Genomic DNA, 25,075 nt, shown 5'->3' with positions numbered 1-25,075 from the left:
TCACGTCAGCATGTAAAGACACACACCAATGATACTACTGACACTTCCTGGCAGATTAAAACTGTGTGCCGGACCGAGACTCGAACTTGGGACCTTTGCCTTTTGCGGGCAAGTGCTCTACTAACTGAGCTACCCAAGCACGACTCACACCCCGTTCTCACAGCTTTAATTCCGCCAGTACCTCATCTCCTACCTTCCAAACTTCACAGAAGCTCTCCTGCGAACCGAGTTCGAGTCTCAGTCCGGCACACAGTTTTAATCTGCCAGGAAGTTTCATATCAGTGCACACTCTGCTGTAGAGTGAAAATTTCATTCTAGATACTACTGACGCTAGCTGAGATAAACGAAACAATGAATGTTGGGAGAGTCCACTTGAAGGGAAGTAATCCAGGCTGGTGAACAATCATACGGCATGCGCGACTAACAATCATACGGCACTGCAGAGAGACTTGTAAAATTTATGTTACCTTGAAACCTTGAACACAAAGGAGTTACAGATGCAACTTGAACAGATGTGGAATAGAAGATCTCAAGTTTTCTGTTTCTCAATCAGTACAGCTCACCCAATTTGCAAGAGGAACTGTCACCTGTGGTAAGTATAATCCTTTTGCAGGTTCTCAATGAAATACCTGGTCTCATCTTGAGTTCCAATATTTAGATTAAATAAAGTTATATGTAATGTAACTTGATAAAAGGGGAGAGACTAACAATACTTTTTGTAGCTTTAAATCTTATAGAATACCTTTCCTGTGCCCAGAAAGATGTGGATCCTGCAGCTCGACCATTTGCTACTCCTTTTTGGTGTAAACTTCTTTCCTGATTTGAGTACATGAAGTTAGGATGTGTTTTAGAAGCTGCAGAATGAGACTGTTCCTCCAAGCTTGCATCTAAAGTCATCCATTTATACTGAAAGCAACAAAGATATGTAACAGCCATTTAAATTATATGGCAAAAAATGCAAAGTGCTACGTGTACAGCTTGGTTACAAAAAAATAAAAGTACCTTTAACTCCCCAAGTCCTTCAACCTTAGCAAATATCCATTTGGAAAATCAGTAATTATCCATTTCTGCAAAAATGGGCAAACTCTTCAGTAGTAAATATATTCTGAGCAGCAAGAACAAAATAAATTGTAATATTTAACTGATGTATAATTTTATATTTGGTCACAATTAGAAAATAAAATAGGAAATATAGAAACTTAAATTTGGTTTCATTTACATTATAGGTAAAATTTATGACTATACATTTTCTATAAAAACAAATTTGCCTACTTTAGGCAAATAAATTATATATTGAAGTTTTACATGAAGTAAGATAAAAACAGATGACACATAAAAAAAAAGAAACTGGGTCAGCATATGCAGTCTAAGCTGCAATTGCTTTTTTGGTGTTGACAAGTTACAAACAAAATACTGCTGTTCATTGAAAAAGAGCGCACCTGACTTCAGGTTGCTCTTAAGTCCACAAGGAAGATATTTTTTTTTAGTTTCCTCTTTTATTGATTACCCTACATTAGAAGCGGTTACTCATAGAACCCAAATTTTTATGTAATTACAGAGTTTTTTCTTCACTCCTATACAAGTGGAAAGTGTAAATCTTTCACAGAGTATGCTACAATGTTTATATATTTTATTTTATCACTACACATCATATTATAATTACATGTTTTATATATTTTAGCTTTGTGCTATATAAAATTACATATTATTGTTTTTTAGCTTCTAGGGTAGGTCACTCCCCAGAAAAACATTCCAAATCAGATCTACCATAAAAATTGAAGGCCAGAGGAAAATTAGCTTTAAAAATCACATTATAGTGCAATAAAATGTGATCAGTTACACTTTAAGTAGGATTATGAAGGATTTAATTCTGTTAATTTTCTAAGTATTACATAAAGTTAAAACTTTTTAATAAAATGGTTTGAAAGTCAGAATTGCAAGTGAATAACATTAAATGATGACAAGTTTCAGCTGATTATACAGCCATCTTCAGATCTGGAGTAATAAGCGAATAGTGCACTGTGGTAGAATTTCAGAAGGGATTAAACAAACTGTTGTAATACAGTTACATATCAATTATAAAAAGGCATAGTGTCTGCTTGTAAACTGAGGCGAAGACACGACATCTGCATCACAGTTGATGTTCGTAAAAGCGATGGATCTCAATAGAATAATGGCACATATCACTGACATAAATATTAGGCATTCAAGACATAAGCAATAAACAGAGATGTTAATACAAAATTCAGTACACCAAGGAAAAATATGTCGAGAACAAACCCATCTTAACAGTCTGTGTAGATACACAATATTTTGCATACAAAATTTTTTACATCGGCAACTTTCAACCAAATCATTTACAGGAATACTAGTGGGTCTAGTAGAGTGTGATTCACTCAGAGTTGTATGCAAACTAGTCAGCTATGCATGCTCACACAGGTCCACAAGGAAAAAGCAGCATAATAAAAAGTGGTGAATGAGTAAACATAGTAACAATAAATAAGAGCATGTAATATAGTAATAAAACACATCATCTAACAGCGGAAAAAGAACTGATTAAGCAATATCCAGCAAACATCATAACACAAAATAAAAGTTAAGAAAAATATATGCACATAAGGTGAATATGTAAAATATTATTTTGGCCATCAATATGTGATACAATTACATGTCATCAAGGAGGAAAGAAAGAGAATAAGTAATAAAATAGAAGACACTGTAGACTAGGTTGCAAAATGAATGCAACACTAATACTCCACAGGTGAGAGTGTCCTAGTCCGACATATATGACTATGGGGTGGGCAAAGGAGAAGAGATGCAGGGACGGCCACAAAAATCAAACTGACATGTAGAATAAATATCTTTATGTTATACAACAAATAATTAAATAGAATAACACGTTAACAAGGCTGCAACATGAGCGCAATGCCATTACAAGTAAGTACCCTGACATCTGAGGTCATGGGCTGGGCGAAGCAGAAGTGATGTGGTCACAGCCACAAATGTCCAGAGGGCATGGATCACATGACCAGTAAGTAGAATAAAAGGAAATTAAAAAATACAGTGAAAAGACAAACTATATATTTATAAAAGATCACGATAAATATTGAAGAAATATCCCTAATATTTTATCTTGATGGTATATGCCATTACTCTATTGAGACCTCTCTCTTAAATGAGCATCCACTGCGATCCAGATGTTGTCTCTTAGCCTGATCCTATGTGTAAACACTACAAGTTTTTATAATCAGTAGGTAATTGACCTTTTGCTGATATAAGTGTGCTTGGTGTAATTCCTTCTGGTAGTCTACCTTAGTGCAATTTCCTGTTATTATTCCAGAGCTGAAGATGGCTTTATAATCAACGGAAACTAGTCATCACTTTGCAATCTTGACTGTTAAAAGATATGATTTAAAAAATTTTTAACTTTATGTAAAACTTTAAGATAGCTTGTCTCCATCCTGGCTATGTCAGGAATTAACAGTAACTTTCTAAGATCCAAATTTAAGTTCTCAAAAGCAAAGCATTATTGTGTGTCATAAAGAGCTTTGCGTCTTGTCAAGATTGGCAGTGAGGCAAACAAAAGACTAACAGCCCATTGTTTTCCACTTACCAGCAACTTCTACTGATTCATAACTAGGGAGTGTGTGTATAAAAAAATAAAAAAAAAAATAAAAATAAAAAAAAAATAAATAGCTAGACAGTTCTTCTTAAGAGTTCATTACTATTTGTACACATGATAACTTCCATTGCATCAAAATTGTCAGCTTATATTACAATAGATGACACCTTCGTTACTGATAGAAATATTGTTCTATGTCAAACATACAATAAGCAAATCGGGTGCTCCTTGAACAGTAACATATATGTAGTGATGCAGACACAAAGAACAAAACAGTGCATATTGCCTAAGAAACAAATGTTATTAACACAGATGCAAAAACTTCACAAACTAATTTTCCCATGATACGTAGTATGCTACAATTTCTATGAACAATCCACGCTACAAACTTCAAGTGCCTGCATATTGCATTGTTCTTCAAAATTACTGTGGGCAACAGATTCCTCATGAATCGGCAGTAAGAGAAAAACTATTTAGATTTTGGTAGATAAAAGATCTACTCACCAAGTGGTGGCAGAACACGTACATAAAAGACAGTTGTAATTGGCAAGCTTTCAGAGTCAATGCCTCCTCCTTCAGACAGAAGGGTTGAAGAGGAAGGAAGAGGGGTGAAGAAAAAGGACTGGAGAGGTCTAGGAAAAGGGGTAGATTTCGGGAAAGTCTCCCAGAACAGATCAGGGGAGACTTACCATATGGGATGAGAAGGAAATCTACCCCTTTTCCTAGACCTCTCCAGTCCTTTTTCTTCATCCCTCTTCCTTCCTCTTAAATCCTGCCTGAAGAAGGAGCCACTGGCTCTGAAAGCTTGCCAATTACAACTGTCTTATGTGTGTGTTTTGCTGCCACTTGGTGAGTAGATTTTTTATCAATCCAATTAAATAATTTTGTCGATAACTGATTGTTTTCTTTCTAATTTTTAGATTCTTGTTATCACAATATTCTGAAAAAGTGTGTGGCACTATATAAGTAACCACCACATACGAATAGCCTCTGATGAAACAACAGACATATATGGATATTTCATAAGCAATTTCGCTGTTGGCGAACTCGATGGAGAAGAACCTCAAAGCCAGTACTGATTTCCTTAAAATTGCTGTAATGCACAATTCATTCAACAGCAGGATGAATGGCAAAGCGCTGTGGGCTGAAGGGTCCAAGAAGAAAAAGTTGTTCTGTATTTGAATGCTGCAGCCTACAAGCTGAAGGCAGCAACTGCCCTTCCATGTATTCTATTTGAACTTAATACACTTCATTTGCCTGGCCAATACACTGTAAAGTATCACCAGATAAGTGTGCAGCAACTACCCACAGGAGAATAAAATAATTTTATAAATAAAGAAAGTATTTTTCAAAGCCCCTGCCCCCCATCATGTGTTGGTTTACTGAGAACTGCTGCCAAATCTTGTGTTGCCCCCTGAGCCTGTCCTAATCCAGTGGGGTACAGGGATTGAAGCTGTCAATTTTTATGATTAACATTTTCAAGCTGTGAAATCTGTGACCGATTTCATTTTCAATAGAATTTTCAGTTTCAGTATGAGAGGCACAAAATGCTTTCACTGAACCAAAATCAAAAATGCTCTGGCATGCATCCAGAGTAACTTTGCCTGCCTTGCCATTAGCATTGTAGAATTAGAATCTATTAGTCTCCCTCTGCAGAAATCACTAAAAATTGTTGAGAATTTCAAATGCAAGCTGACTGACATTAATGGTGATACTAGGCAGAAGGTAGCGAATAACTGTGACACCGCTTTGGCAAGAAAAGCAGGTTACTCGACTTTTCTACTGTCTGCAGATTCCCCCCAGTGGGGAAATGATTATGATCAGTCTACATCTCTCTAGGAACATTTCATCTCCTTGAATTTGCACTTTCAACATTCTGAGACTTGGAGAGATCATTTTCCTTCAACAAAAACATTCTTTCTGGTTGGGAACATTCTATGACTGCAGAATAAAAAATTAAGTAACTTAAAGTGCACGGTCTTAGTGTACTTTCCATGCTTCTGCAATGTTTAAGTACATGTTAAGATAATATAAACACTACAGTGTGAATCAGAAGTTGATTTCAGTTTAAATTATTGTTTCATGTTAAATATTTTTCTGATACATATTTTACTCATTTTAATTCCATAAATATGTACATATTCTGTGTGTAAACTTAACATAAAAACCCATTCTCTAGTTTTACTAATGACAAAACATGGTCTGTTCTTCTTTGCCCAAGTTATACATATGCTCTCTTACAGTGAGCTGATTAACTGTGAAATTCGCAGCCTTAGTAGGAGAAGTGAGAATAATTTCTGCAGAGACTGTGCAGCCTTATCTAAGGTTAGAACAGAGTTTTATATTCAGGTGCAAAAGTATACGAAATGGTACTGAGAGACACCAGATAGGAAATTAAAAACATCCAGACATTCAAAAACAAAGTAAAAGAACACATCATCATCCACTCCTCCTACAACTTGTTAAAATATTTGGAATCAGGAAGTAAAGTCTGATAACTTTAACTTTTATATTATATTATTGCACAGCCCTTGCAAGGCAGCTAGGTGAATTTTCTCAAGTACTAATAGTACCCAAAACAGCCTTGGATCAAGGTCAAATACACTGATGACAAACATGGTGATGAAAAAAGTAAAAAATAAATGGATTGCCAATAGAATTAAGATAGCAACACAGAATGTCAGAGGATTAGCAAACAAAGAAGAGCTGGCAGAAATTTTAAAGCAGCCCAATTTACATACATAAGAGATCGAAGAAGAGAAGAGAAGTAGAGGGTACAGTTAAATAAATGAAAGAATTACAGTTTTCAAATAGTTATTGTTTTATCTGTCAAAGAGGAGAGACAAAACTTGACCATCATTGCAGTTTACGCACCTGAGGGAGGGGGGGGGGAAGAGTCTATAGATTTCTATGACAAACTGCAATCAATTTTAGACAAGTATAACAGTAAGTATCAAATAATACTGACAGGAGATTTAACAGCAGAGGTAGGGAGTAAATGTATCCTACAGATTGTGGGAATGATGGGAGAAAACATAATAAGTAACAATGGAAGATTGCTTAGAGATTTTGTTTATTTTAACAAACTAAAGATGGTTGTAAGTATACATGGTCACCTCAAGGATTTATGTCTCTTACTGAGCACACTGTAGGCAATGAAAAATCAGGAGGCAACATAAGAGTCACAAGAGTGTATGGGGGATATGACATAGCTCCTGACCATTCCTTGGCGATAGCTCAAATGGATTCAGTATTTACACCAAATGGAGAAAGAACAAAAAGATGACACAAGAAAAAATGAAGGAAGAAATCTACAAAGTATATCTACATTCTGTAGAATGAACACAGTATACAAGAATGAGATTTTCACTCTGCAGCGGAGTGTGTATTGATATGAAACTTCCTGGTAGATCAAAACTGTGTGCCGGGCCAAGACTCGAACTCGGGACTTTTGCCTTTCGCAGGCAAGTGCTCTACCATCTGAGCTACCCAAGCACTTGCCCGCGAAAGGCAAAGGTCTTGAGTTCAAGTCTCGGCCCAGCATACAGTTTTGATCTGCCAGGAAGTTTCACAGTATACAAGATCTGTACCAGAGGAGACTTAATGAAGAACTAGAACAGAAAAAAGAAGTGGAAGAAATAGAGAAGAATGGAAAAGTATAGAAACTGCATTTAGAAAAGCAGCTGAAGAAGCTTTAAGGAAAAGAAAAAGATAAGAGGGAAGAAAGAGTTAGAAATTTGGACAACAGACTTACATAAAGTTATGAAGGAAAAAAGGTGAACCAACATAGAAGAGTAGTGAAATTTACATATGAGAGAGAACTGCAGCAAATTGAGCAGTGAAATGAGCTCATCAAGAGTCTTGGCGTACATTTAGAAGGGTAATAGAAGACGATATTCATTGAAGGGAAATGAGGTATTACAAAACTATGAATACTCTCAATCACACAGAAAAAGAAGTTGCTCAAATAAATAACATCCAAGAAGCAGAATGGATAAAACATTTGAAGAACTTGTAGTATGAAGTAACAGGCTCCACAGAGAATAAAGAGGATGAAACTGAAACAGAATGTGTACATATTTCATGTATGAGTGAATTAAGAGAAGCCCTCAACTTCACATAAAGTGAAAAGCTAGTATAGATGGCATAAATACTGAGCTGATAAAATACGGAGGCACTCTACTACAAAAGAGATCGCTACATTCATTTAATATGATCTGGAGGAATGGAGCATTCCAGAAACATGGCCACAAGCAAAGATAATATCACTATTTAAAAAAGGCAACCACAATAACTGCAAGAACTACAGAGGAACCAGCTTACTGGACACTGCATGCAAAGTTTATGCAAGACTAGTGAACAAGTGGTTAATGATCATGGCTGAGAGTTTATTATGTGAAGGACAAATGGGATTTTGGAGGCACAGGTTGGCAACAGATGCAGTATTTATAATTAAACAAATAGCTAGAAAACAGACAGAGCATAATAGGGAAACCTATTTAGCATTAATTGATTTTATTAAGGCATTCAATACTGTTGATAGGATGAAACTGTGGAGAATTATAAGGAAAGTAGAATATCAACAACATCTTAAAAGTTTTAAGAAGTTTGCACAAACACACACAGTAATTTTAAATATAAATGGTGCTCTAATGAAGCTTATATCCACAAACAAAGGAGCTAGACAATGGCACAGTGTTTCACCTACACTTCTTAACATTTATTTAGATAGTACAATCCAGAAATGGAATGAGATTTTTAATGGGGTGGATTAAGGTTAAGACAAACACACACTTGCATTGCCTTTTGTAAGTAGACAATGCCACACTGCTGACAGAGCAGGGAAATGCATTTATTAGACAAGATTTGTGAAAGGTACCATTTGATGATATCAGAAAAGAAGACAAAATCAATGGATTTTAATGGAAAACATCCTGTACAGACAAACACTGTGGTTAATAATAAAAGGTCGAAGACATAGAGAAGAAGTTAGCAAAGTTCGGGAATACATATGGAACAATAAATAACGTCTAAAAAATGAAACAAGAAAAGAAACACAAGTGGAACTTTATAAGACAATGGCAGTTCCAACAATACTTTATGGAAGTGAATCGCGGGTTATAAGTAAACACCACGAAAGTTGCATACAAGCTGCTTTTTGCAGTGTTACTTAATCAAAATCAACCCATATCACTTGTTGAAAAACTCAATAAATTGAAAAAAATCTGATGCTAAATTTATTGCTGGAATTTTAAATGTCAAGACACAAAACATATTATAATGACTATAAAGAAGCCTATTCTACGTAAGATCACTACAATGGAAAATCCAGGATGGAATGTAACAGTACCAGAGAAGGAAAGTTGCTACTCACCATATAACGGAGATGCTGAGTCGCGATAGGCACAACAAAACCCTATTACCCGTAACCTGTCCTCCTATATAAAAGATACCAACCATTTCCTCAACCAACTCTCCACAGTTCCTTTCCCTTTACCACATGGTGCCCTGCTCGTCACTATTGATGCCACCTCCCTGTACACTAACATTCCTAATGCCTGGTCTTACTCCTGTCGAACACTACCTTTCCAGACGCCCTATGGACTTCAAACCAACAACCTCCTTCCTAGTCTTCATGACCAACTATATCCTCACCCACAATTACTTCTCCTTAGAAGACATTACCTACAAACAAATCCACGGTATGGCTATGGGCACCTGCATGGCACCATCCTATGCTAACCTATTCATGGGCCATCTAGAGGAATCCTTCCTAAAAACCCAGAATTCTAAACCCCTCACCTAGTTCAGATTCAATGATGACATCTTTGCTATCTGGATTGAAGGTGAGGTCACCTTACTCACATTCCTCCAGAACCTCAACAACTTCTCTCCCATTTGCTTCACCTGGTCCTACTCAACCCAACAAGCCATCTTCCTAGATGTTGACCGCCACCTCAGTACCTGCATCCATATCGAACCTACTAACCACCAGCAATACCTCCACTTCGACAGCTGCCACCCATTCCATACCAACAACTCCCTTTCGTACAGCCTAGCCACCCATGCCATCGCATCTGCAGTGATGAGCAGTCCCTCTCAAAATATACCAAGTGTCTCACTGAAGCATTCACTGACCGTAATTATCCTTCCATCCTTGTGCAAAAACAAATCTCCTGTGCCTTATCTTTCCAGTCTCCCACCACCTCCCGAAGTCCCCAGTCCGGCCACAGAGGAGCATTCCCCTCGTAACTCAGTACCATCCGGGACTGGAGAAACCGAATTACATTCTCCGCCAGGGTTTCGATTACCTCTCGTCGTGCCCTGAAATGAGAAATGCCCTGCCAACTATCCTTCCCTCCCCTCCTACCGTGATATTCTGCCGTCCACCAAACCTACACAATATAATCGTCCATCTTTACACAACCTCTGCTCCCAATCCCTCACCTCATGGCTCATACCCCTGTAATAGACCTAGATGCAAGACCTGTCCCATACATCCTTCTACCACCACCTACTCCAGGCCAGTCACTAACGTCACCTATCCCATCAAAGGCAGGGCTACCTGTGAAACCAGTCATGTGATTTACATGCTAAGCTGCAACCACTGTGCTGCATTCTATATAGGCATGACAACCAACAAGCTGTCTGTGCGCATGAACGACCACCAACAAACTATGGCCAAAAAACAAGTGGACCATCCTGTTGCTGAACACCCCACTGCCAAACATGATATCCCTCATCTCAATGACTACTTCACAGCCTGTGCCATATGGATCCTTCCCAGCAACACCAACTTTTCTGAATTGCGCAGATGGGAACTTTCCCTGCAATACATCCTACATTTCTGTAACCTTCCTGGTCTCAACCTTCGTTAGTCACTGTCCTCACCCATCCAGCCCCCTCCCTGTTCTCATTCCAGCACTACACAGCCGTCATTTCACCACCAAACCCAGTATTTTAATTTCTTTTTATTTCTCTCCTTTCCGCTACTTACCTCCTCCCCCATCTGCACCTTCACTCCTGCCATCTGTCTAAACTACAACACTTCACTGTCTGCCACTCCCACCATACTATCCCTCCCCCTCCCCGCCCCAGCCTCCTCCTTACCCCCACCCAGTCACCACTCCCATCATGCACTGGTGCTGCTGCTTGCAGTGTGGTTTCAGTTCTCTGAGACTGCAGACTGTGTGTGTGTGTGTGTGTGTGTGTGTGTGTGTGTGTGTGTGTGTGTGTGTGTGTGTCGGCTGCTGCTGACAAAGGCCTTAATAGCGGAAAGCTATAATTGTGTGAATCTTTTTGTTGTGCCTATCGCGACTCAGCATCTCCGCTATATGGTGAGTAGCAACTTTCCTTCTCTGGTATTGTTAAGATCACTACACCACTATAAAGAAGCCTATTCTACTAAAGATCACTACACAACTGTGTCAAAATTCAAAATTTGTTTTCATTTATATTGGTTTACTGTGAACAACTTTTGCCACTACTTCTGTGTCTTTGCTAATATAATCCTCCAATACAGTCTTCTGTCATTGCTCATTTATTAAATAGCACCTCATAATTAGCACCTCGTAACTGTTCACGGGCACGCACACGCACACACACACACACACACACACACACACACACACACATGCTTGATTTGTGACAGTATAAAACGGTACAAAAAAAAATCAGAACCATAGATTTTGAGATGTGGTGTGATAGAGTTTTATTTTGTTACCTGCACAAACGTTGTATTCACTCTTTTAAAATGTGCAGAAAAGTGTTAAAATAACGTTTTAAGAATTCTAAATTTCATCCCCAGCATTATATTAGTATGTTTGAGAGAGATATTTTGTATGCACATATACTGCCATGCAAATGAGGGAAAGCACATCACATTTAATTCCAAACTTAGCAAAGTACATTAGTACTAAGTCATCCTAGAAATAGGGCAGGTGAACATTAAGTCTCCTCTGTACATAAACATTAAAATATCGCTTCAAGTTTGTAATGCTGATATGTTGCATCACTACATCAAGACAATATAATCTTGCATTAGCACTTAACAAATGCTAAGGCGAATAGTAGTTATTATATGGATTACTTGGAAAGTAGTCTATGTTTTTAAGTAGTATGGAAAGCAGTGAGGGAAGTGAAACAGTCACTACACTGACTCACACATTAGGTCAGTGTGCTTACAGCTGCAATAGCAGAGAAGTTTTTCAAAGTGAACAGTAAATGAAGATGACACCAAATGTGAAATCAAACTATAAAATAGTTTTAGTGGCAAAAAAATCCTCAAAGTTCTTGATTTTCTTCACAAAAATTTGTGCCATATATGGGCCAAATGCTATGAGTGAAGATACTGCATGCCAATGGTGGTGTCTGTTTAAGAGGGAAGGGGTAAATATTCAAGATTATAACAGAAGTGGTCATCTATCTGTAGTCTGCAATGAACTAGTGCAGAAAATTCATATAAAATTGTGCTAACAGACATTTCATGGTCTCTCATCTCTAGGACAACTTTTCACAGATTTCTCCAGGCATTTTGTACGAGTCTGTGACTAAATAATGAGCATAACACAAGCTCTGTACTCAGTGAGTCACAAAACTCCTTTTTGAGAATACAAAACTTAATGGGTAACAGCTTCTCTCTTTTCCATTGTGATGTGGAAGGAGCTCTATTGACAGAACTGTAAACAGTGACACCATCAACTATTGACACGACAATGTTCTGCCACACATTGTCCAGCAAACACTAGACTCAATGCGGAATTTAAAGCTTTTCTGGCATATAGGCTGTTCCATAAAAGTTTGAGTGAATTGCTGGATGTCCCATCCAACCTCCTGCAACAGATGCAACAGAGTAAATTCATCAGGAGTCTCACCATGTGTTGGTGAATGCTGCGCCACCGAAAAGTAACATAATATATTTGGAGAGGGGAATCCTCCACAACAGATGTAAATACCATTGTACTCAAAGTGGTTAAAGGTAAAGCTACCATGATCATGCCACAAAAGGACTATATTAATAAGAACGATGTTTGATTATGTAACTCAGCATATCACTAGACCAATAATGACCCATCTAAGTGTGATGAGAGAAACAATGGAACTCTTGACTTCTGGCTTTCTACCAAAGGAGCCTACTGAGAGACTAAGTCCACATACTTCGGTTCCACCTAGGCTGTGTGGACAGCCTAGATCATAAAGGTGAGCCTATGATCTGTTATGAGCAATATTTCAGTAGCCAACTTTGATATGACTAAGTACTTAGCATCTGTACTCAGATCCATTTTACACAAATGTCCACAGTTATAATAACTTCTACCGATTTTATCAGCAGACTCAATACACATAAGCTGAAATGCAATGATGTATTGGTGAGGGTCAATGTTGTCCTCTTTTTTATGAAAGTACCTGTGTTAGGGTAGCTTCATGTCATTGGTGATAGGGTTGTGGCTGATATGACAGCATTGTTTAAACACCCTGTTTTATTTAACAATGAGTTTTATGAACAATCTGACAGTGTCACCATTAGGAGTCTTACGTCCACTGGGGGCCAAACATTTTTATGGAAGATTCTGAGGAACGAACACTGACTTAGCAGTTTTCAAATCAATTGCAATTTGGTAGAAATAGTGGGCACTGTGAACACTTTGATTCATCAAACCCATACCATATCGAATGCAGATGACATGTAAGAGGAACTGGAACACCTGACAGTTGTGTTCCTGGAAAATTCATATTCATCTCATAAGATACAAAACTAGTCAATTATTGACAATATAATGTAAATGTATAGATAAAAATCTACTCACCAAGCAGCAACAGGAGAACACTCACACAAAAAGGTTTAACCTTTGCAAGCTTTCGGAGCCAGTGGCTCCTTTTCTGGCAGAAGAGTCGAAGGGGAAGGTAGAGAGGTGAAGGAAAAGGACTGGAGAGGTTTAGCAGCAGGGGTCCATTTCAGAAAAGTCACCCAGAACCTCGGGTCAGGGGAGACTTACCGGACAGGATGAGAAGAGTCTTTCCTTCTCACCCCATTCAGTAGGTCTCCCCTGGCCCAGGGTTTTGGGTGACTTTTCTGAAATGGACCCCTTTTTCTAAACCTTTCCAGTCTTTTTCCTTCACTTCTCTTCTTTCCCCTTCAACTCTTCCGTCAGAAGAAAGAGTCACTGTGCCAGAAGAACGAGCCACAGGCTCCGAAAGCTTTCAAAAGTTAAACCTTTTTGTGTGTGTGTTCTCCTGTTGCTGCTTGGTGAGTAGATTTTTATCTATACATTTACATTATATTGCCAGAAGATACAGAGTATGCTACAGACATATAAATGGTAGAACAAGGAAGAGTATAATGATGAGGCCTTGAAGACAAAAGACTAACTGCCATAGACTGTAAATGTTTCCCCAAAAGTAGTCAGGATTTCAAAAGCATAAGGCTAAAGTGACCTATATTCCTCCACCAAATATCTCAGTGCTTCTGGGGTCAGTCAAATATAACTTTCAGTAAGATAAAGCAGGTGTTTGTAAAATTCCCTGCTAATGCAGCAAATCATGATAGCGCAAATGATGCCCAATTGCTGGAGCACATTGTGGAACACCAGTGGCATACTCACCTCCTTCAGCAAATCCACTATCGCTGAACACTGTATTTCAGCTGATCAGTCGACAAAATCCAATGCAGCAAAAATTGTGACTTCTGGAACTCCCATTATCAATGAATCAGTAGAAAATGACTGTCTGAGGCACTTATCAACTGGGATACAGGTTTCCAGATGGATTCTGTAGGGAATATTGTCAGAAAAGCTTTGTGCTCTCTGTAGCTGGCATGCCTGTGCAATTTTACTGCATGAAGATGATTGATCTGATATTGATGAGCCAAATTTTCACCAAGGAAGACTCTCTCAGCAGCATGCATCTTGTAGCAGAAGCATTTGCGCTCAAGTAAGCATTAAGAAATGACAATTCTGTATACCACGCACATGCCGACGAGATTTTAAATAGGGGAGCTCAGTGTACTGTAACCTGTATCGTAAGGCTCTGTGTTGAAATATTATGGCAGAAAATTACGGACATCTGGCATTGTGAAATTTTATGGAACACAAGAATCGATGAACCAGTTCATTTTTGAACATCCTCCTTACAGCTCATACTTGACTCCAAACAACTTTCACTTCTTCATGCACATGACAAAGTGGCTTGGCTCTAAGTAGTTTGCCTGCAATGAGGAACTTCAAGGTGCATTCGTGGGCTAGCTGCAGTCTCAGGCAGCATGTATGGTTACTTCCTGGATAGCACTCGCAACAGCCTTTGTGTGAATCCGAATGCTTCAACTATGAGTGGAAGTTTGTCCAAACTGACAGCAGTCTTACTTTCTCTTAAAACTACATTTAATTACATAAATTTAACCAAGTCTCAAATGTTCGAGATAGATTTTCTTTAAATGTGCTGTCATTCCCTCCCCCTCTACCTCAACTCTATTATTCCAATTGTATTGACCAGCAAGAACAAAGCTTTTAAATAAAAACTTTCACATTTAACCTTTTGTTCAGAATTTTGTTTGTGTGAATCTGTTTCCAGAACATTTTTGGTGAACAATGCTAAGAGTTTTAATAATTTATCACCATTAAAAAAAAATCTACGAGATTTAATTTTAAGTTAGTTAGGTATACCTCCTGTGTATCTTCTACATTTCTTGAACTGTTTTCGGCCAACTGTTTTTTTATAGCATTTAGCAAATCACCATTCACATCATGATTATTTCGTACATCAACAACAGTCAAAATAGTATTAACTTTCAGCAACTTGAGAATTTCCTGGGCACCTTGATTTGTTATTCCACAGTTTTGCAGATCTATGGCTGCAAAAGAAAGAATCAATGTTAAAAATATGGATAAAAGTAGATCATATTAACAGTCTATTTATTCACTTCTTTCCCAAAAAGAAAAATATAAAGTACACTCATGAGCATCTGAATTTTATACAGTGGTGTGCACATACGAAGGGGGGTACACAATGCATTCAGTACAGACAAAGATGGAGAATATTTTGTGGTGTTGCCTATGGGCTCTGTCTTTCCCATGCCACACACTCTAGCTGTTGACTACCCTGGTAACTGGCATCATTGAGGTAAGTGCCACTTTGGCAGACTGCTTCTGTCCCTAGAACAATTTATATGCCAGGAAAACTATTGACGACACCTCTTAACATAATACTTTTCATGTTTGCTTTATGCTACCCCTAATGATCAATACACTGGCTCAGTATGATATCTAAATTAATATGAAAATCAACGCTAAATGCTTCACACACATCCTGAGCAACACATGAGACAGACGTAGCAGAATGACACTGCTGGCTGGAGCTTTGTACGGTACATTGCGAAGCATAGTACCACCTGACTTCTCATATCTGTGTAGCAGTACATGGCATTATTTTCCATGTTAATGATGGCAGCAGGGTTGCTGACCTTGAGGCACTGACCGTGCTGGGATACCATTGTGATCTATGACAGCTCAACAGCTGCAGAGAACTCAAGGAGATCAGTTCCTGAGAATGCCGCCACGGCCTATCTGAATAGTACCCACTTGGCACTGAGGATGCAGAGCTACACATAGTTTTCAGTGTACTTGTTTGTACCTTACCATAGGTGTGCCCCGTTGTATACCATGACTCATCAGTCAAGGTTACCTTCTCCCATGTTTTGAGCTCTCATAACTGTACTTATGAGGGCTGTTCAAAAATTCTGGAACATTTGTAATTTAGTGCCAATGGCGTTTTGGAGTGAAATGTGATTGACATCCCTGCACATGCCTGTATTTAATGTGTAACTGCCGGAAGTTTCATTGTTGTATGTCTCTTAGTTATTGTTCAGTACTATTTTGAGTAGAACATTGTGTCGCAAGGTTTGCGAATTTCGAGATGGCAGAGTTAGAGGAGAAACGTGTCTGCATTAAATTTTGTGTGAAACTCAAGAAAACCATTACATGGACACACCAAATGATGCAGAAAGCCTACAGTGATGAGTGTTTTAGCCATACTTGGTGTTATGAATGGTTCACATGTTTTAAAAATGGCCGGATGGAAGTTAAAGATCACCCTTGTTCAGGACGCCATTCCATATCTACCATTCGATGTCTACTGACGACGCTCATGTCAGGAACATCAACGAAATTGTGTGCCGCAATCAAAGGCTGACTGTCCAAGAGACTGCACAAGAATGTAACATTCCAGTTGGATCATGTTATGAAATCAAGACACAGCATCTTAGAATGCATTGTGTTGCAATGGCTCATGAATCAAGACTAGAAAGATCTTCACCTCGCAATCTGTGAAGAGCTTTAGGATTGCACAAATGAGAATGAGATGTTTCGTAAGAGATTAATAACTGGTGATGAGACATGTGTCTACGGATAAGATGTTGAGACCAAGGTTCAATCTTCACAATGGGTGGTTCTCCAAGAGCAAAAAAAGCTCATCAAGTAAGGTCAAAAGTCCAAGCCATGCTGATAGTTTTCTTGGACTTTGAAGGATTAGTTTATCATGAATTTGTGCTGCAGGGACAAACTGATAACTGATGGTACTATTGAAACATGTTGTGATGCCTGTGAGAAAATGTGAGAAGGAAATGGCCTGAAATGTGGCAAGACAATTCATGGCTCTTGCATGATGATAATGCACCCACACATTCATCCCTGTTTGTGTGTGACTATTGAACAAAAAATTAAATCACTGTGCTGCTTCATCCTCTGTACTAGCCAGACCTGGCCCTTGTAGTCAGGTACTATCACTTTAAAAGTGCTGCAAAAAACCCAGATCCCAAATTAAACTCTTAGTAACCAGACACTGATTGATGTATACATTGATCTCTATACTGTAGGGAGGATATCAAAGAACAAAAATTTGTTATGCTGGAAAATATTGATTTTTTGGGCAGATGGGCATTTGACAGATTACACGTAGCTTTTTGGGAAATGAGCAGACAATTTTGGAAGTGCCTGGATTCCAAATTAATTCATTCACCATTACGTGTTTTGATACATTGTCATCATAATGAGATTATCACTCTGCAGCGGAGTGTGCGCTGATATGAAACTTCCTGGCAGATTAAAACTGTGTGCCCGACCGAGACTCGAACTCGGGACCTTTGCCTTTCGCGGGGAAGTGCTCCACCAACTGAGCTACCGAAGCACGACTCACGCCCGGTCCTCACAGCTTTACTTCTGCCAGTATCTCATCTCCTACCTTCCAAACTATACAGAAGCTCTCCCGCGAACCTTGCAGAACTAGCACTCCTGAAAGAAAGGATACTGCGGAGACATGGCTTAGCCACAGCCTGGGGGATGTTTCCAGAATGAGATTATCACTCTGCAGTGGAGTGTGTGCTGATATGAAACTTCCTGGCAGATTAAAACAGTGTGCCCGACCGAGACTCGAACTCGGGACCTTTGCCTTCCGCAGGCAAGTGCTCTACCAACTGAGCTACCGAAGCACGACTCACGCCCGGTCCTCACAGCTTTACTTCTGCCAGTATCTCATCTCCTACCTTCCAAACTATACAGAAGCTCTCCCGCGAACCTTGCAGAACTAGCACTCCTGAAAGAAAGGATACTGCGGAGACATGGCTTAGCCACAGCCTGGGGGATGTTTCCAGAATGAGATTATCACTCTGCAGTGGAGTGTGTGCTGATATGAAACTTCCTGGCAGATTAAAACAGTGTGCCCGACCGAGACTCGAACTCGGGACCTTTGCCTTCCGCAGGCAAGTGCTCTACCAACTGAGCTACCAAAGCACGACTCACGCCCGGTCCTCACAGCGCACACTCCGCTGCAGAGTGATAATCTCATTCTGGAAACATCCCCCAGGCTGTGGCTAAGCCATGTCTCCCCAGTATCCTTTCTTTCAGGAGTGCTAGTTCTGCAAGGTTCGCAGGAGAGCTTCTGTAAAGTTTGGAAGGTAGGAGACGAGATACTGGCAGAAGTAAAGCTGTGAGGACCGGGCGTGAGTCGTACTTCGGTAGCTCAGTTGGTAGAGTACTTGCCCGCGAAAGGCAAAGGTCCCGAGTTCGAGTCTCGGTCGGGCACACAGTTTTAATCTGCCAGGAAGTTTCACATTGTCATCATCATTACCACCACCATCATCATCATCGTAATAACACAGCTATGGTGAAAGGAAGTGGTATAAGAAATGTTTGTGAAAAAATTTTTCATCTATAACGCAGTAATTTCTACTCCTACAATGAAATACAAAGTGAGCACGAAAGTCACTGAAAATAAAACTCTCATACCCATGGAGTCAAGTGCCAAACTATCTATGCACTGATGACTACCGATGTAGAAAACACTGTAGACACCAAATTGTCCTAACATCATACAGAAAATATATTGAATATCAAAAAATACGATCACTATGGAAATATTAAAGTGGTGTATCAATTGGTTGTTACTTGAAGTTGCAACTAAACACAAGCTGTTCATGTGTAATGCATTAAAATGCCACAGTAATAAAAAATTACAAAAGAATCTGCATCACCTAAACATGGACAGTATGTTGTTGTGGTCTTCAGTCCTGAGACTGGTTTCAGACATCAAGACAGCATTATGTGCAAATTACACAACAGGCACAGAAATGGAACAATGTACACCTCATACAGAAACAGTAAAAATAGTTTTTTTCCCTTTTACAATCCAGCTGTTACAAGGCAATAGGAAAGTTGCACAAGTATTACTGAAATTAAAAGTGATATGTGAGTAAAACAAAAAAAAATTTGCACTGCCATGCAGCTTTATCATACAAAAGAAAAGTGTGAAACATTTTCTTCATTGGTATGTTATCGGTGCATAGGCAGTTTGACACTTGACTCCGTAGGTAGGAGAGTCTTATTTTCAGTGACATATGTGCTACTTTTGTGAGCTTGGCTTTGTATTTTATTGAAAGTGATATTGCTGTATCATGAGTGAAAAAATTTCTCCATTAGCATTTCTTCTAATTATTTTGCTATTATCACCACAGCTGTGTTCTGATGATGTGATGATGATGTATCAAAACACATAATGGTGAACAAATTCATTTGGGGTCAAGACATTTCCAAAATTGTCTCATGTACCAAATCTGAATGGTGCTTGCCTCAGATATGGAATAATTTCTCAATCAAGTGATGATAAAGATTACAACTGAGTCATTTTTCTGCACTCTTTTTAAAGTATTTTGACTGCTGTCAAAATCTATATGCTGCCTTCTGTTCCCACTTACTTTGTTCTTAGTCCTTCCTCTAAATATTCTGCTGTATTTCCTTCCTGGACATCCTTATTTATGTTCTTAGAAATTTCCTTAATCTGGCCAGCGGCATTATCTTTCTTTTAATCACTGGAATAACATTTTAAATCTGTTACAGTATTTTTCTCTCACAGTCAGCACATCTGTTCAGAACATTTGTGTATGTTCTGCTTCTTTTTTCAGTGCCAAGATTTTCATACTCTCTCTCGTTGCTTTTGTTTGACTCATTCAGTTTGACTGATTTACATTGATTTCCTCTGCTCATTTTACTCTCCTCTCCAAAATGGAGACGATAATAATTCTGGATTTCCATTGTTTAACTTTAGGACACATCCATATAAAGTCTCATAGGCAATTATTTTTGAACTACCAATTTCATTTTCAAGCCAGGCTTAATAAAGCTGCACTAATAGTGCTTGGTTAGGTGACAATCAATTCTTACATTCATAATATACACAATACTTAAACATACAGGATGTCAGACTAGTTTCACAATGTAGATGTATTCATGAACCGCAGTTGAGCTAGAATGCATTTCATGAATACATCTACATTGTGAAATTGGTCTGATGTTCCATGTTATTATGTATGATGTGTACATTACCTGTACAGGATCTGACTGTCACATAACAAAGCACTATTCATGCAGCTTTAATAGGCCTGGTTTGAAAATGAACTTGGTAGTTCGAAACCTATCACCAGTATAATAAAACACAACTATTTTGAAATTACAGTAAGGAATGTGTTATCCAACTGACTGGTCTTGTTCTGACATGATGCAAAAACTTTTAGATTATGCTTCACTGTGACTGTTACTGACATTAAATTAAACAATGAGTTTACTTTATCAAGTGACTGGTAACAGTAAACTTATTGTTTCATTTAATACTGACATAATGTTGAAAATACATGGAAATACATAAAAGGGAAGCTTCAAAGACGTAAAATGAGTCAAAGTCTTCTTCTTTTAGTGTTCAACCCTGAGGTTGGTTTGCAGCTGAACACCATTCCTCTCTTCTGTCTGCTTTCCTCTTCATTTCCACGTATGTCTTATATCCAACGTCATTAATGATCTATTGCATGTATGATATCCTTGGTCGCTCCCGCCGATTCCTTCCCTCAATAGCTCCTTCTGCTATTGTTCCAATGATGTTGTTGTGTCATAGGATGTGCCCTACAAGTTTGTCTCTTCTTGTTTGGATGTGCCTCCACAGAGATCTGGTTTCCTGTACCCTTCTAAGCACCCCTTCATTTGTTACTTTATCTCTCCAGCTGATCTTCATCATCCTTCTATAGCACCACATCTCCAGGGCCTCTAGCAGTCTTCTCCCTTCTCTTCCAATCGCCCAAGTTTCACATCCGTATAGGGACACACTCCAAATGAAATCTTTCATGATACGTTACCTTATTTTCAGACTGATGTTGTTGCTGGTGAGTAAGTTCCTTCTCCGATTAAATGCAATTTTGGCCTTTTGTATTTTGGTCGCAATTTCTTTCTGGCTTCTACCATCTCTTGTGATTTTTCTTCCCAGGTAAGTAAATTCCTCTATCACTTCCAGCTCCTCTCTTCCAATTCTCATTCTCAAAGGATCATATTCTGCTCCTGTACTGCATACCATCACTTCAGTCTTTTTCTTGTTTATTCTTATTTCATACTGATTGCATAGAATTTTTTCCATTGTTCTGAGGACTTCCTCTAGATCTTCTTTTGTCTCTGGGGCTATAGCAATATCATCTTCATAACGTAGCATGTCTATCTTCTGCCCATTAATTTTGATCCCCACCTCAGTAGTTTCTCGAACTTGGTCTATAGCTTCCTGGATGTAAGCATTGAATATAAGAGGAGAGAGAGCACATCCTTGCCTTACCCCTTTTCTAATATTTGCTTCTTGTTCATGGTGATAGTTCCTAATCACTGCCACCTCATTCTTATAGAAGCTGACTATCACACTGATGTCTTTGTACTTTATTCCACTTTTCCTTAACACTCTGAACATCTCTTGCCAGATAATGTTATCAAATGCCTTTTCCATGTCTACAAAGGCAATATAAGTTGGTTTGTTTTCTGTAATTGCTTTTCGATATTTCTGTAATTGCTTTTCGATAACGAGTCTCAGTGCCAGAATCGCCTCTCTTGTTCCCAACCCCCTTCTGAAGCCAAACTGATCTTCACTCAGCATATCCTCCACCTTCTCTTCAATTCTCTTCAGAACTATTTTTATGACAATTTTTGATGCATGTGATATTAGGCTTAGAGTTCAGTACTGTTCGCATTTTGTAGCTGCTGCCTTCTTTGGTATAGGAACAATGATACATTTCTGGAAGTCTGACAGTGTCTCTCCTGTGTTATAGATGGACCTAAGTACCCATAACAATTAGAAGTGACTGTTAGAACTGCACTAACAATAAGCTATTATTAAACTACTATGGCATATCTGTGATAACTCAAGCTGTGTGAAGTGCAGAACAAACCAGCACAAAAGACAGTACTATGAAAAAAGTTAGTTGTTTTCTCTTTCATATCAAATTATGGCTGTTATCTCCTTACTACTAGCTACAGATATTGCAGTCACACTGATATTTATGATGTAAAAAGTTACCTAGGTGCCATAAGAATAGAGACTGTTTTCACAATTTACAATAAATGCTGCCACCTTTTGTGCAGCTAACATTGATCTTCCATCCTTTACCATAAATAACGAGGTAATTTCAGGGGTTGCAAAAAGGTACATTTTCCATTTACTTTTGAACTACAGGTATTCTTAATGTTTTTATGTCTAATGGGAGGTTGCTGAATACTTTGTATCAGGTTACAGGAAACTCTATGCTGAAATTATTTTTTGTGCCGCATGAGGGCTGTTCAAAAACTATCCAATCTTATTTTTTTTATTGTTGAAACCAACAACGGTCTTGGGATGCTTATGCCTAATTTTTTTCACAATGTAGAAACAGTCAGTCATTGGCTAGTCATTGACAAGAGAACAGGTGTAAGTGGTAGTCGTCGAATTTTATGTTGTGTGACAGAAAAGGCAGAACAATGTTACTGAATCATGTTTTGTTTTAAGCTCGCAGGGTAGATGAATCATTATCAGAGAACTTGCAAATGAGGTTAAGATTAGTACTGGAGCCATTCAATCCATTTTAATGAAACTTTTAGGACCTTAGCAAAATTTGTGCCAAAGTTGAAAACAACAGAGCAGAAGAACTTTGTTTGAGGATCAAACAGAACATGCAGGTTACTGTGAACAGCAATCCCAATTTTCTTAACTCAGTGATCATTGGTGATGAAACCTGGGTTTATGTGTACAACCCAGAAACTCATGCCCGAGACCCAAACAAGCGAAGCAGGTCTACAACAATGTGAATGTGATGCTGACTGTCCATTTTGACTCCAATTTCTTAACCAAACACAACATGGTTGTGGTTTGCCAGCCTCCCTGTTATCCAGTTACAGAGTTACTTTTGGCTTTTCCCTAAACTGAAAAAGACTGATAGGGACAAGATTTCAGAACAATGGAAGACATTATGCAGAATTTGACAGAACATCTGTATACCGTACCAAAAGAAGCTTTCCAGCAATGCTTCCAGAAATGGGAGAAGCATTAGGAGAGGTGTGTAGAAGCTGAATGGTACTAGTTTGAAGGAGACTAGAGCCAAACAATTGTATCTGAAGAAAGATTGATTTTATAACTCATAGGTGGATACTTTTTGAACAGTCCTTGTACTGTGTTCAACTGAAATTGATTTTTGTTTTAGGACATCAAATTTGCCATTAAGTGCAGACATTATTTATTTCACTATTGCAATTTTGGACTTTGGGCCATTTTCAAGTTTCTACTGATGACATGTATACGTGTCAGAGATTTTGAAGTCTGATGTGTACTGAAATAAAATCTTCTGCAGCATCACTTGAAAATGGCTCCAAGGCCAAAATTGGGTGAAATAATTAATTTCTCCAATCAACAGCAAATATGGTGCTTTTTAAAAAATTCTACATGACTGTGAACCCTGAACATGAGAAGTTAATTGTCAGCAATAAATACCATTCGTGATTAAACACGGTGGAAAAGAAATATAATATTTCCTAGATGTCTGAAGATGTGTAGCTGTTTGCTTTCCATTGTATTGTATGTTGTTGTTGTTGTTGTTGTTGTTGGTCGTGGTGGTGGTGGTGGTGGTGGGGGTGTGAGTGTGAGTTTAGGAACCTAACAAAATCTTTCTTCTGAATGTGTAAAATAACAGTAATAGTCATAAGGTAAAATAATTTTCTATCCAAAGATACAAAAATAAAAGATATTTAAAACTTGGATCTGTTGACCATTACCAAGTGCAGCAGTAAAATAAGAATAATTAAATTTGTTTCATAGATGCATATGGCTAAGGTAACCACTGATATAAAAAAGGGAAAGAGCCAGCCATTTTGATATTGAATGTGATTTTCACTCTGCAGCGGAGTGTGTGCTGATATGAAATTTCCTGGCAGATTAAAACTGTGTTCCGGACCGAGACTCGAACTCGGGACCTTTGCCTTTCATGGGCAAGTGCTCTACCAACTGAGCTACCCAAGCAAGACTCACGCCCCGTCCTCGCAGCTTTACTTCTGCCAGTACCTTGTCTCCTACCTTCCAAACTTTACAGAAGCTCTCCTGCGAACCCTGCAGAACTAGCACTTGTGAAAGAAAGGATATTGCAGCGACATGGCTTAGCCACAGCCTAGGGGATGCTTCCAGAAAAGGTCCCGAGTTCGAGTCTCGGTCCGGCAAACAGTTTTAATCTGCCAGGAAGTTTCATATCAGCGCACACTCCGCTGCAGGGTGAAAATGTCATTCTGGAAACATCCCCCAGGCTGTGGCTAAGCCATGTCTCTGCAATATCCTTTCTTTCACAAGTGCTAGTTCTGCAAGGTTCGCAGGAGAGCTTCTGTAAAGTTTGGAAGGTAGGAGACAAAGTACTGGCAGAAGTGAAGCTGTGAGGACGGGGCGTGAGTCGTGCTTGGGTAGCTCAGTCGGTAGAGCACTTGCCCGCGAAAGGCAAAGGTCCCGAGTTCGAGTCTCGGTCCGGCACACAGTTTTAATCTGCCAGGAAGTTTCATTCTGATATTAGCTAAAATTTATGCTCTACCTCAAGGACGAGTTCTGACATCTCATATTTTTAAATCTACGAGGTGCATTCAAGTTCTAAGGCCTCCGATT

The 25,075-nt window shown here is 38.7% G+C and overlaps 1 protein-coding gene and 1 non-coding gene across 2 annotated transcripts in view; both read right to left on the bottom strand.

The window, feature by feature from the left end:
- The window catches only part of LOC124596585 (centrosomal protein of 78 kDa-like), a 128,539-nt gene that overhangs the window by 24,174 nt on the left and 79,290 nt on the right, over positions 1-25,075 (bottom strand). The window contains exons 6-7 of the mRNA XM_047135777.1: positions 15,280-15,467; positions 743-906 (exon numbers count right to left, since the gene is read on the bottom strand). Coding sequence (XP_046991733.1) covers positions 743-906; positions 15,280-15,467 — 352 coding nt within the window. The remainder of the gene's footprint in view (positions 1-742; positions 907-15,279; positions 15,468-25,075) is intronic.
- On the bottom strand, positions 24,377-24,451 carry Trnas-uga. The gene has a single exon. It is a non-coding gene; the product is annotated as a tRNA-Ser (tRNA).

This window comes from Schistocerca americana, chromosome 2 (genome assembly GCF_021461395.2).
Source record: "Schistocerca americana isolate TAMUIC-IGC-003095 chromosome 2, iqSchAmer2.1, whole genome shotgun sequence".
Classification (NCBI taxonomy): Eukaryota; Metazoa; Arthropoda; class Insecta; order Orthoptera; family Acrididae; genus Schistocerca; species Schistocerca americana.
This window is presented reverse-complemented; position numbering and strand designations above follow the sequence as displayed.